Below are 15055 nucleotides of genomic sequence, written 5' to 3'. Positions count from 1 at the left end.
TCTCTCTGCCCCTCCCCTGCTCCCACTGTGTGTGTGTCTCTCTCTCTCAAAAATAAATAAGCATTTAAAAAAATTTTTTTTAAATTATTATCATAATTAGATTATGCTTTGTTTTATTTTAAGTACAAAAATACTTCAATACATCTGTATACAAGTTACACAGAATATTGACCTTTTTTTTTTTTTTTTTTTTAATTTTTTTTTCAACGTTTTTTATTTATTTTTGGGACAGAGAGAGACAGAGCATGAACGGGGGAGGGGCAGAGAGAGAGGGAGACACAGAATCGGAAACAGGCTCCAGGCTCCGAGCCATCAGCCCAGAGCCTGACGCGGGGCTCGAACTCACGGACCGCGAGATCGTGACCTGGCTGAAGTCGGACGCTTAACCGACTGCGCCACCCAGGCGCCCCCAGAATATTGACCTTTGATATGCCTTGTGAGACACTATAAGATAAAAGCCTACAAACAGGAATAAGTAGAGGGAAAAAATGGATATGCTTCAGAAGTATCTAATCCTTTCAAATGGAACAAAAACTGGAGGGAAGAATGCTTTAATAGCAAGTCAAATCCTCAGGATCTTTCCGTAATCACTTGTTCCCATTTCCAGGTCCATAATGCTCTCTCCTTCATCTGGCTACCCAAATTGCTATCCACCCCACAATCTTCCAAGAAAACTTCTTGACCTAAATTCTACTATGTGTAAAGATGTTTTTCATCTCTAAAATGTCACTAATGAAATGAGGGTATACATGTGTGAGTGCATGTATATACACATGTATGTATGTGTACAAAGAACCTACTATACAAAGATAGATTACAAAAGATGGGTTTTTTAAAAACGTAGTGAGGATTCAGTAAATATGTATTTGATTATTAATCTCTTTATGTTACTAAGTGTAGAAAATTCCTTTTCACTTACTTCCACTGCTGCTACAACCTGGAATATTTTCTCCAGGAGAATATCCCATGAGGCCTCCATTCCCATTAGGATTAGAAGGCACTGATGCAAGAAGACCTAAAGGGAAAAAATTTCCTATTAAGTTATGCTCAAGATCAAATTCAAGGATAGGTACACATAAACAACTGCCAAAGAAACAAACAAAAGGTAATTGCTGACATACCTAGTCCTCTGTATCGTGAAAGCTGCTGATAAATCTGTTTCATCCTCTCAATATTCAAACGGCTTGCCTCAGCATGGTTCACCATCGGTTTAGGATAATTAACTCCTATCAAACATTTGGCTACCTTTTGGATACCTTCTGGTGCATTCCAGGGATCATAGATATATTTTGCAGGGAAACCTCTTAGGACAGGCAAATAACGCCTTTTGGGAGAAGGAAGAAAAACTGTTAATAAAATGAACTATAAGCAAATTATAACAAACTAATTATTAGCTATGAATGATCAAAATCAAGTTAATACCATTTAAATGATTTGTTTACCCATCTCCTCATTTCTGCTGCCCATGATAAGTGGGGAAAACCTTAAGTGTTCCTTAAACATAAAAATTTCTTCCTGGATTAGTTATTCCAAACTGAATAAAAATCACCCTTGATTTACCTGATATAGTCTCCATTGGGATCTGTTCTCCTACCAAAACCAACGGGGCAATAGCAGTGAAAAAACTGTTGGAAAAAGGAACTACAAGACAGCCACATCCAACTTCCAGCATTTATGCTCCAATCTGCATCAAGCAATAATTCTTCAAATACCTTCAGAAGTAACAGTAACCAATTAGTTTGTACACATATAATTCTCAAAGCAACCATTTTCCAGGTCTCTGTAGATCAAAAAGTCAAGGAAAAGAAAATCTAGCACAGAACTATAAAATTAAACTTTCTAAAGTCAGCCTCTTTGTCAATGTTCTGTTCTGTAATGAGTTATTTCAGGGAAAGAAAAATATAAGTAATATAAGTGAATTTCTGAATAGAATTCACCTTTCTAATCTTTGCCGGTGGTATTGGGACCAGGGTAAAATACTCAAGTCAACGATTCAAATAAAAAATGAAAGAAAAAAGCAGTAAACATTTTTGAGAAAGCAAACATGTTACCAAATAAATCACTAACAAAACTTTAGAAGCTTGGTACCACTGGCCTACATAGAGGGAGCACTCAAATATAAATGACCTTTATGGGAATGCAAGCTGGTGCAGCCACTCTGGAAAACAGTATGGAGGTTCCTCAAAAAATTAACAATAGAACTATTTTACGACCCAGCAATTGCACTACTAGGTATTTATCCAAGGGATATAGGTATGCTGTTTTGAAGGGACAAATGCATACCAATGTTTATAGCACTATAAACAGTACTATCAACAATAGCCAAAGTATGGAAAGAGCCCAAATGTCCATTGATGGATAGATGGATAAAGAAGATGTGGTATATATACACAATGGAGTATTACTCGGCAATCAAAAAGAATGAAATCTTGCCATTTGCAACTTTGTGGATGGAACTAGCGGATTTTATGCTAAGTGAAATTAGAGAAAAACAAACATCATATGACTTCACTCATATGAGGGCTTTAAGAGAAAAAAAAAGATGAACATAAGGGAAAGGAAACAAAAAATAAATATAGGGAGGGGGACAAAACACAAGAGACTCTTAAATATGGAGAACAAGCAAAGGGTTGCTGGAGGGGTTGTAGAAGGCTGGATGGGCTAAATGGGTAGGGGGCATTAAGAAATCTACTCCTGAAATCATTGTTGCACTATATGCTAACTAATTTGGATGTAAATTTAAAAAAATAAAATAAAAAAAAAACATATAAATGACCTTTAAAAATGCACTAGCATTATAGAGTTTAAATTTGGAATTCCTTGGGGCGCCTGGGTGGCGCAGTCGGTTAAGCGTCCGACTTCAGCCAGGTCACGATCTCGCGGTCTGTGAGTTCGAGCCCCGCGTCAGGCTCTGGGCTGATGGCTCGGAGCCTGGAGCCTGTTTCCGATTCTGTGTCTCCCTCTCTCTCTGCCCCTCCCCCGTTCGTGCTCTGTCTCTCTCTGTCCCAAAAATAAATAAAAAACGTTGAAAAAAAAAAAATTTAAAAAAAAAAAAAAAATTTGGAATTCCTTGACCAAATTAAAATGAATTTTTATAAATTCATTAAGTGTTTGCTATAACATCTACCTCACGTACAACTTTGTACTAGGAAATATAGGAGATGAAAAAAAAAAAAAAAAACCAAAAAAAGGATCAGATGGGGCGCCTGGGTGGCTCAGTTGGTTGAGGGTCTGACTTTGGCTCAGATCATGATCTCACGGTTTGTGAGTTTGAGCCCTGCATCGGGCTCCATGGTGACAGCTCAGAGCCTGGAGCCTGCTTCCGATTCTGTGTCTCCCTCTCTCTGCTCCTCCCTGGCTTGCACTCTGACTCTCAAACATAAACAAACATTAAAAAAAATTGTTTTTAATGGATCAGAAATGGTCCTTGGATAGGGGAAAGTTATGTTATAAACAGGAAGGTAAATCAAGTCCTATTACATATAACCACAAGATGATATCATAAAATGCAGTATGTTTCACTTTACATACTAGGTTACTAAAAAGCTGTGATTTTGAAGTGAAGTAAAATGATACAGGCTTAAAATTTTACAATATAAATTCAATATTTCTAAGAATTCCAGGTGAATCCTTTTTTGTAGTAGAAATAATCACCTATAAATACGTTAATCTAGTAAGTCCAGAGTGTTATTAAACCTTATAGTTCCCTTGATGGCTAGACTGGTTCAGTCTCTGAAATGACTTTAGGTTAATCAAACCAGTTTTCACATTTTTTCCTATCTGATTATACCATTCTGATCTCCAAGAGTGTGCCTCTTTAGGGATTTAAATTCTTTACCCACTGAAAAAATTAGACTATAAACGAATCTACATAATAATAGACAACTTATAGGAATTGTTTAATAAAGTACAGAGTCTTTCAAAATAAGACTGTACCATATTAGTTAGCAGAATACTTACTTTCATTCCTTCTTCCCAACTAATCCACAGGTCACCTCGGGTCAGGAAGCAAGCAACTGCATGTCTGGCTAAATGGTGAATCCAACCCTCCTGACGAAGCTGTGTCATGATGGCATCAATCCATGGAAAGCCTGTCCGTCCTTCTGCCCATTTTGCTAAAGCCTCAGGATTCTTATCCCAAGGAATCTGAACACAGATGGGGTTTCCTTCCATTTTATCAAAGCGTGGATTATTTGTTGCTGCTGTATAGAAAAATTCACGCCATAACAGTTGCCCATAAAGGGAAAGGGGAGGGGAACTGTTCTTCTTTACCTAAGGTTAAAATGCAAATAAGTATTGTCAGCAATTTTTAAAAAAGTATTCTGAAAATCAAGCTTCAGTTTTAGATAGTACCTTTTTGTAGAGATCTGTTAGTTTGAAGTAAAACAGTCGACATGACAAACAACCAAATCGAAGATAAGGACTGAGTCCAGTAGGGCTAGCAAGCAGTGAATTTGCATTCATTCGAGGTCTTTCAAAGTTTGCCACCCACGCCTGAAAATACACAGAGAGAATCATGCTAACTAATTGCCTTTTCCATTTTAAAGAGTATTTAAAACTGATATATATTTCTTTAAAGTTACATAGTTCTGGGGCGTCTGGGTGGCTCGGTTGAGTGTCCAACTCTTGATTTCTGCTCAGGTCATGATCTCATGGTCATGAGATCAAACCCCGCTTCAGGCACTGTGCTGGGCATGGAGTCTGCTTAAGATTCTCTCTCTCCTTCTCCCTCTGCCCCTCCCCTGCTCACACTCTCTAACCTCTCTCAAAAACAAAAACAAAAAAAGTTACATACTTCTTGGAGAACAATATCTTATTATCCCAGCCACAATCATGTTTTAATAAAAAACACAGCAGAATACAATTAAGCATTCTTTTGTTTTAGCCATCCTGGTGTAGCACATACTCATATGAAATAAATTACCTTCAAATTCCTAACACGAAGCTGAGAGCACTTTCAACCTGTCTCCTTGACACTGAGGTAAAGGTGAAATAGAAGAACTTTATCTTAGCTTCAAAGTTATGGTCATCAGATACCAGCTTACACAGAAAGAAGAGGTAGTATTGGTAGTAGCTAAAGAGGAAATAATCAGCAGAGGAGGAAAAAAAATATCTAAATGAAGAGATGGTTGTTAATTTTCAAACAATTAAGTCTGTGCTGTTTTAACTATTTCTCTCAATTCCTCTTGTTCAACAGTCTACTTTTTGGTTTTAAAAAAGAGTGAAATTATTCTTTAGATGCCAGTTTGGAAATACAAGCATGATCTATGTTATCATACTTTTCTTTCCAAATGCCGTTCCAAACGTGTAAGTGCTTCAGTTTCTCCGCCTGGCCATACTGCAGAGGGTAAGCCATCTGTATCAAAACCTAAAAAAAAAAACAAAAAGAAGAAAAAAGAAAAAATATTCTGGAACTAAAATAATTTTTATTGAACCGCAACAGGTAGGAAAAAAATACTTTGCAGAATAATTTATGACAGTAGCATAAAAATGAACTGACGGCTCTGGATAACTCCTCATATATAAGGATACATCATGGTCTCTATTCTTTAGGATCAACATCTTAAGGTGATCACAGATAGATCACATTTATAGAACACATAAATAATGTACAGATTTATCACTTCTTAGTTTAAGAGCTTCTTTTAGATTTTTTTCTCCTTTCCCTCTTAATGCAAAATACTTTACATGTCAAATTAGAAGTGAGATTTTCTGAGTGATTTATTAACTCTTAAGCTCTGCATTTATTACCATTTACACCTACCAAGTTCTTCCAATGAAGGGACTCCATATTTCTCATCATGGTCATCAGACAGAGGAGTTGTGCACTTTTCTATTAGTTCTGAAGTAATTGTCTCTACGGGTATCTCTAGTGGTTCCATTTTGCTGATGAGAGTCTGGAATCTTTTATAAGTAAGAGGTGGTTGTCCACCATTGAGTTCAATGATCCTAATAACAAAGTAAAATAAAAATATAATTTGACTGGTAAGTTCTGAAAAGGCTTAAAATCAGAAAATAAAATTAATTACTTAAGACTTCTAGGCAGATGTAAGCTTCTTATACAACCATGAAAATTACTAAAGTAGTTATTGAATCTAAAAACCATTCTCGCAATTTTTTAAACATCTGCTACTTGTCAAAAATATACAGTATGCAAATACCAAAACCTTTAAGACAAAGGGTATCATTAAACATCTATGAGTGAAAAAAACAAGCAGCTAAATTAGCCTAAAGGCAATAACATAAAAATAATACATATGAAAAGGTAAAAACATTAAAACTCAGCTCAAAGAATCTCTTTTTTTTTTTCCAAAGAATCTCTTAATCGTCAGTAAAAACTAGACCGGACCAATACAATATCAAGGAGCAATAAGCAAGTCTCATTAATTAGGATTCTATATTACTGTAGTGACAATCACTTGCTATTTTCTATTGTGCTTATCATGCATTTAAAATGTCAGCATATGTATCTTATGTACATTTTACATTCACTTTTGATCACTGATTGCCTCAATCAAGTTATACCAAAAAGAAAAATTAGCTTTGACAATGGTAGCTTGGATCAGACACTATTTGGGAATAACCAATTATTTTCTTTTACAATGGCCATTTGCTTGACATTTAGCCCTAATAAAGAAAGACTGTAAAATCTAATTCCTTCATTTTATGGATCAAAAACTAGAACCTACTGAAAGAGTTAAATAAGTTAGTCAAGGTTGCATAACTAATAAACAGGAAATCAAGGTTTCCTTAATCCAAATATAGTACATTTTTACAAAGTTTTTAACTTAAATTCCAGTTAGTTAACATACTGTATTATATTAGATTGAAGTGTATACTTTAGTGATTCAACACTTCCATACAACACCCAGTGTTCATCACAAGTATCCTCCTTAATCTCCATCACCTATTTAACCCATCCTCCCAGTCACCTTCCCCTCTGGTAACCATCAGTTTATTCTCTATAGTTGAGAGTCTGTTTCTTGCTTTGCCTCTCTCTTTTTTTCCTTATGCTCATTTGTCTTCTTAAATTCCATTTTTCCTTAATGGTGTATAAGAATGCAAAAAGATTTCTGCACACTGATTTTATAACCTGTGACTTTACTGAATTCATTTATCAGTTCTAGTAGTGTTTTGGTGGAGTCCTTAGGGATTTTTATATACAGTATCATGGCATCTACAAATAGTCAAGAGTTTTACTTCTTCTTTACCAATTTGGATGGCTTTTGTTTCTTTATGTTGCCTAATTGCTGTGGCTAGGAATTCCAGTACTATGTTGAATAAAAATGGTGAGAGTGGATATCCTTGTCTTGTTCCTGACTTTAGGGGAAAAGGTCTCAGTTTTTCACAATTAAATATAATGTTGACTGTGAGTTTTTCATACAAGGCTTTATTATGTTGAGATACATTCTCTCTAGACCTACTTTGCAGAAGGTTTTTATCATGAGTGGATGTTGTACTTTGTAAAATGCTTTTTATGCATCTATTAAAATGATCATAATGGTTTTAATCCTTTCTCTTATTGGTGTGATGTATCATGTTGATTTTTTGCGAATACTGAGCCACCCCTGCATCTCTGGAATAAATTGCACTTGATCGTGATGTATGATTTTTTTAATGTATTGCTGAAATTGATTTGCTAATATTTTCTTGAGAATTTCTGCATCTATATTCATGAGAAATATTGGCCTAACGTAGTTCTTTTTTTTTTTTTTTTTTGGTCTTTATCTGGCTTTGGTATCAGGCTGAACTGGCCTCATGGAATGAATTTGGAAGTGAAATTAAGAAAATAATCTCATTTATAATTGCACCAAAAACAATAAGATATATATATATATATAAGAGATATATGACTTTTGGCTTAATATCAAATAAGACCCCTGCCTGAATCAAACTACAGTTTTTATACATTTGGAAAAGTAGAACAAAATTAACTAGTTTTTCATGTAACTTATAGAATTAGCTTTATTAACTAGATAAAATGAGTAAAGAACTAAAAAAGTAAAACAATTTAAAAGGTACATAAATTATGAGATTTCAAGTTCAGCACTTGTAAGGATGACAGTATGCCAAAAGTTACTACACTAATGAATCTTATAAACCTTCAAAATTCAAAGAATATAAATACTTTCTAAATTTAAACTTACCACAGAATTTTTTTTGGACAAAGCATCACCAAGAAATGATATTTAAAAAAAAATACACTTTGAGAAATAAGATATTATGCCACATTTTAGAGGACTACAGCTATGCAAAGTCATATTATATACAATTTGCATCTGAAATTAAAATCCAGACGAGGGATACATACATGAGAGGCACCTGGATGGCTCAGTTAGATAAGCATCTGACTCTTGGTTTCAGCTCTGGTCATGCATGGTTCATGGGATCAGGCCCCCCCGGGATTCCTTCTCTCTCTCTCTGCCCCTCCCCTGCTTGCACACTTGTGTAAATGTTCCTTCTAACTCTCTCACAATAAATAAATAAACATTAAAAAAAGATATAAATGCATGAAATAAAATAATTTAAGACAATCATACTGAACATATCAAAGCATAGTATAGCTTTATATCATATAAACTATGAGATTAATATTACTAAGAGCCCTGAAAGGCAAGACCACAGGTTGAGTTAGAACAGTCAAGGAAAATTATGTGATACTCATAATAGTTTTGACAGTGAAATTCTGAGTATTTTTGTCTTATGCACTAAATGTGCCTGTAATTTTGGCATCTCTCGAGTAAATAAAAAATCACAGCAGTTAAAAGGCTAAGGACTTAACATACATTCATTTAATTCTCCCACAATTCTATGTGTATGTTGTTATTTTCATTTCACAAGCTTAAGTCCCACAGGTTAAAACTTACTGGTCCATGTGCTTAATACCACTGAACTGTATGCTTAAAAATGGCTGAGATAACAAATTTTATGTTATGTATATTCTACCAGAATAAAAGAAAAACTTACTTGTCCAGGTCATATAATGTATGTGAAATTCGTACAATAACTTCTACTCCAGCTTCAGTAGCCAGTTTCTTAATGGCTGCATCTCGTTCCTTTCCAAAGGGCTCAGAATCATACTCAATTGAAAGTTTAGTAATGTTCCATTCCTAAAGTAAGAAAAACGGACAAAAATGTACACAAATTTTAATAATTTTTTCTATTACAACAACACATTCTGGAAAAAGTGAAAAGCTCAAACTCTACATATGAAATTATTATACATAAATCAAACTTTGAATATGCAGGAAGAAACCACACAATTTATAAATTCAAAAATATGTTAAGAAATGTATAGTGATTAGATTTCAAGCATTGTACTAGGCATTAGACAATCTAACAATATGCTTAAAACCAGCTTCCTACACTAAATGTGTTTGTATAGCACTCTACTTTTCAAATAATTTACATTTGTTCCTCAAAATAATCCTCAGTTTACCTCTTTGGTTGGTATCTCCATTTGGCAGATAGGATTATCTGCCTAGGACTTAGGTATAGGATTTTATACCTAAAATTTAGGGACTTGCCCATGTTCACAAAGAGCCAGAATACCTGAATTTATGTCTGTTGATTCTAAGAATTGGTCTTTCATAAACCTTTGACAATTAATATGGTATACACAATGCTTTGCTGAGGTACTCTTCTGTAATTTGTTATTTCTGATTACCAAAAAATGCTAACTGTGGAGATACAGAGATAGTAATAATAATACCAGATATTTAGTGAGTATCAGGTGCTATATTGATAAGTTATGTACACATCTCCTTATAGTGATTTTCAGTGTGGAGACTGTGACTTCAGGTAATTAACTGATTTCCCCAGCGGGTAGTAGCTTTTCTTTTTAATTCTAAAATCTACTCTGATATATCTTACAAAGAAAAAAAAAAATCAACAGCAATTCTACCATTAGTTAACTAATTATATAGTAAACACACTAATTCTCTAAACCTGGACAGTTTAGACAAGGGCTGTTTCCAATGGTGTGATTAAAAAAAAAAAATTGCTACTATAAACCATGCAGTGTCTATCCTTATCTTTATGCGTTCATCTTAAACATTCTGGGGCATTTGTTCTATTTTTCCTAGAAATAGTCCCTTGAAAACCAATGAATGGATAAGGTAAGCACATTTAAAATTTTTATAGACATTTCAAATTTTCCACCAGATATAGTGTACCAATTTACACTCTCATCAGCAGTACACCAAAGTGCTTGCTCCCCATACACTTGCCAATAGCATGTGTTAAAGGTTTTTAAAAAAAAAAAAAAAAAACTAACACATACACATGGAATAAACAGAAAAATAATTTTTAAAATTTTATTTTCTTGAAAATCTTGAAGAATGCATATCGAGTGGTCAACAGCTTTTACCTTTGAAGAGTAGAATTTAGGAGTGCAAATAAAGTATTTTTTATTTTACACACAGTTGCACTGTTCACATTTGTTAGTACAATCACGTACTGTTTTTGAAATTTAAAAATAAAATTAAAATGAGTAGGAAAGCATTATATTTCTTTGTTTTATGGACAAGAAGTATAAAGTAGCATTTAAAAAACCCAGGATCTAAGGGCGCCTGGGTGGCTCAGTCAGTTAAGCTTCTGACTTCAGCTTGGTCACAATCTCATGGTTGGTGAGTTTGAGCCCTGCATTAGGCTCTCTTCTGTCAGCACAGAGCCTGATTTTGGATCCTCTGTCCCCCTCTCTCTCTGTCCTTCCCTCACGCATGCACACACACATCCACTCTCTCAAAAATAAAATAAATGTTAAAAAAAAACCACACATAGGCTCTAAACTCAGACCTCCTGAGTTAAAAGACTGGCTCAACTATTTGCACAAATGGCTAAACTCCTCCTGCCTGCTTCCTCGTTTATAAAATAGGTAGATTGTAAGTAATGTGCTTAGAGTAGCTAGCATATAATAAGAACTATGTATTTGCTACAGTAAAACAAACAAAAAAAACCATTGTTACTGTTTGCATGACATAATGCAAGTAAATTGTTAAGGACATAATATACAGTAAGTCCTCAATGAATGGCAGCTGTTATTACTAGCCATTCTGATATTTCTTCTTTTGTGAGTTGCAGCTTATGTTTGCTTGGTTTTCTATGGCAATGAATTTTTCTCTTTGGACTTGTAAGAGCTCCTTATATTTTAATGATAGCAACCTTTCTCTGCCTTTTACGTTACAACTTTTTTTTCCTAAGTAGTAGTTAAAAATTCTATGATTTTTTAAATGTTTACTTATCGAGTGAGAGAGAGAACACGAGTAGGAGAGGGGCAGAGAGAGAGAGAGAGGGATACAGAGAAGCCCAAGCAGGCTCCATGCTGTCAGTGCTGAGCCTAACATGGGGCTCAATTCCACAAACCATGAGATCATGACCTGAGCCAAAATCAAGAGTCGGACACTTAACTGACTGAGCTATCCAGGCGCCCCTCTATGATTTTTTTATAAATAAGTTTTTAGTTTTTAGATAGATGATAGAGTTTAAGATGACTCAGTAACACTCCCTTCCCTTTTTCCTTGTAAAGGAAGGGAACATAAATCACAGTTAAAGATCAAAATATAGACCACATTACTAGTAAAGAAGAATTGGAGAAAACATACTAGGTTTATGGGCAGGTAAGCTTGAGAATATTTCATCCCTGAATAAAACAGATTTACCCACCCAATGATAAGCAACAGCTTCCCTGCAATGGGGGCTCCCCTATAAAATTTATGACTCAGGAGAAGAGAATAGGATATGTGTTCTTAGCAAGTGAAGAAAAGAAAAGGCACAATCTGAGCTATGCTCACCTAGGTCCTTTTACTAAACTCACCAATGAAATCTTTAACTTCTTCTCTGGGGATAAATTAGTGAGTATCTCTCCACAATAAATATGAAAAGATACAGAAGAGAAGGTTCCCCAAACATTAAATGTATTCACTCATACGTCAAATATTATAATTCTTAATACAGGCCAAATATAACACTAGGTCCCTCCTTCCTGGAGCTTACTGAGGAAGATTGATAATCTGGAGATAAATTTAAAAAGTACTAACTATTAGAAAAAAATATAATGCTATGATAGGAAATATGGGGAAGAGGGTAATAAGATAGTAAGCTAATTATCTACTCTCTTTCCTTCCCAATTACGCTGGTTAGCTTTCAGTAAGTGGTAGAAGTACATATCCTTGCTTTACTCCTTATCTTAGGCAGAAAGTACTCAATATATCACCATTAAGAATGACATTAGTTATGTTTTCTTATAGACAACCTTTATCAAATTAACACTTACAAATTTTCTATTCCTAGTTTAAAGGTATTTTTAATCACAAATCAATGTTGAATTCTGTCAAATGCTTTTTCTTCATCTATTGAGATAATCATAATATATTTTCCTTTATTCTATTACTAGGAAGAATTATTTTAATTGATTTTTATAATGTTGAACCAGCTTTGTATTCCTGGAATAAACCTCACTGGATCATGATGTAGTATTGTTTAAAAATATTGCTAATTTCAATTTGTTAATATATTATTAAGAATATCTGAGTCTGTTTCTGGGAGACACTTGGCTATCCCCCCCTTTTTTTTTCCTTAAAATCTCTTTATCAGGTTTTGATATTAGAGTATGGTATTAGAATTATGCTGGCCTCATAAAACAAATGTTTTGGGGAAGTGTTCCCAACATTTCCCCATATTTTCTGAGAAGTACTGTAAAATTGGTATAATTTCTTTCTCAAATACATGATAGAATTCACAATTAAAGCCATTCTGGGCCTGGAGTTTTATTTATGGAAAGGTTTTCCATTATAAATTCAAGTTCTTTAAGAGATAAAGGACTATTCACTTTTCCTTTTTTTTCTTTTTCTGAGAATTCTGTAACTTGTACTTTCAAGAAATTTTTCATCTTGGTTGTCTAATTTATTGGCATCATGTTTACATCCTTTATAATACTTTTGAAGTTTAGAGAATCTCTAGTGATAGCCCCCTTTTTTATTCCTGATAAAGAATGATAGAAATGCTATGGTAGAAATTTTCTCCCTTTTTCACCCTGATCAATATTGCTAGAAGTTTATCAATTCAATCTTTTCAAGATCCAGTTTTTGGCTTTGTTGACTGAATCAATCAGGACTCAGTCGAGAAACAGACAACATCAGCAATCTGAACAGGGAACATTTAATATGAAGAATATTAGCAAGTAAAAGGTGGTCAACAATGACAAGGAGTGAAAGAGGAGTTAAAGCTACACTATCCAATATGGTAGATAGCCACTACCCACAGAAGTGGCTTCTGAGCACTTGAAATGTAGCTAAATGGAACAGAGATGTGCTGTAAACATAAAATATACACTGAATTTCAAAGACTTCATATGAAAAAAAGGTTAAAATAGCTTAAAATTTTAATACTCATTTTATATTAAAAGGATATTTTAGATATACTGGGTTAAATAAAATATATTATTAAAATTAACTCTGGGCACCTGAGTGGCTCAGTCAGTTGAGCATTTGACTCTTGGTTTTGGCTCAGGTCATGATCCCAGGATCATGGGACTGAGCCTTGCATCAGGCTCTGCACTGAGTATGGAGCCTGCTTAAAAGATTCTCTCCCCCTCTGCCCCCTCCCCTGCTCACGCTAAAAATTAAAATAATAATAATAATAATAAATAAAATTAACTTTATCTGTTTCTTTTTACTTTTTTTAATGTGGCTATTAGAAAATTTAAAATTATGTATGTGGCTTCTGTTGGATAGTACTTGTCTAAGGTGTCCAAAATTAGCAATTGCACAACACAGCCACCACCACTAAATGGAGAGAAAATAAGTAAATAATGAATTAAGAACTCAGAAGAAAAGAACCCTCCACTGAGACTCCCACCTTAATGCATGGATCTTGCTGCCACAGTAACACAAAACCTTCCCTGTAGAGAATGAACTTGCTAAAGGGCAAGGCCAGACCTGGTTAATAGTAAGCTGGGTGGTTGAGAAACTTCCTACACAGGGGTCTGGGTGAAATGCAGCTGGTCTGTGGGAGTGGCCTATCAGGGGCAGGGAAATTTACCAGAGGGTGTGGGTAAGCTGGGGCTTGCTCAGGAGGGAGGCTGAGGTAAAGACTACTGGGCCTCCCATATGCTCAACTGCTAGCTAATGTGGCAGGAAAAACACACAAGACTACCAATAAGGAAAACCCTTTCTCTCCTACTATGACTTGGCAGAGAACCACCAACAATATCTATTGAGGAATTCTAGTATCAAGCCAGCTGGCAAAGGAAAAATGTTTACAGCATCCAGCTTCACTATCACATAGCAGGACTTAGAAGGGTGAATTAGAGCTGACAGACAATAAATTAATTATCGCACATTTATTTTCTCTATTGTTTTTCTGTTTCACTGATTTCCATTCCTCTGTTTACTATTTCCTTTCTTCTACTTACTATACTATAGGTTTAATTTGTTCTTTTTCTCCTTTTTAAGGTGGAAGCTTAGTTCTTTGATTCCTTCTTTCCTAACGGAGTACTGAAAGCTACTAATTTTCCTCTAAGCACTGCTGTAGCTGAATCCCATAAATGTTTGGTTTTTTAATGACAAGTTGAATTTTAATATTTTAAAGAAATTATCCTAATATTAAGACTATTTTTAACTGAAGTGGTGAATCTCATGAATTTTTATATATTTTTACATTATCAGTTATAAATATTTATGATTTTTTTCTATTCATTTTAATTTAATTCTATTGAAGCCAAAGAATACATTGTATAGAATGTCAATCTTTTGAAATTTATTGGTACCCATTTTGTGGCTAAGCATATGGTCTCTCTTGGTGAATATTTCATATGTGCTAAAAAAGAATATATTTTCTATAGCTTTGGGGTATAGTGTTCTGCAAATATCAGTATACCAAATCAGTTGATAGCATTATTCATATCATCTATATCTTTATTAATTTTTGTATATTCTATCAATAACTGAGAGTTTATCAGTTTGAGATTCATATGTTTTTATGCTGTTACCTGGTACATGTACACTTATAATAGTTATACCCTCTTGATGTAAGATTACTCTTAATTTTGCCTTGA

General features: G+C 34.4%; 1 protein-coding gene across 2 annotated transcripts in view; it reads right to left on the bottom strand.

Annotated features, from left to right (window-relative positions):
- Positions 1-15055, bottom strand: part of CRY1 (cryptochrome circadian regulator 1) — a 95616-nt gene that overhangs the window by 6326 nt on the left and 74235 nt on the right. For both annotated transcript variants that reach the window (XM_058741510.1, XM_058741509.1), the window contains exons 3-10: positions 8968-9110; positions 5765-5949; positions 5280-5368; positions 4354-4494; positions 3961-4272; positions 1561-1712; positions 1122-1324; positions 920-1015 (exon numbers count right to left, since the gene is read on the bottom strand). In XM_058741510.1, coding sequence (XP_058597493.1) covers positions 920-1015; positions 1122-1324; positions 1561-1712; positions 3961-4272; positions 4354-4494; positions 5280-5368; positions 5765-5949; positions 8968-9110 — 1321 coding nt within the window. The remainder of the gene's footprint in view (positions 1-919; positions 1016-1121; positions 1325-1560; positions 1713-3960; positions 4273-4353; positions 4495-5279; positions 5369-5764; positions 5950-8967; positions 9111-15055) is intronic.

This window comes from Neofelis nebulosa, chromosome 8 (genome assembly GCF_028018385.1).
Source record: "Neofelis nebulosa isolate mNeoNeb1 chromosome 8, mNeoNeb1.pri, whole genome shotgun sequence".
Taxonomy (NCBI): Eukaryota; Metazoa; Chordata; class Mammalia; order Carnivora; family Felidae; genus Neofelis; species Neofelis nebulosa.
The sequence above is the reverse complement of the archived record's forward strand: the minus strand, read 5'-3'. Positions and strand labels throughout refer to the sequence as shown.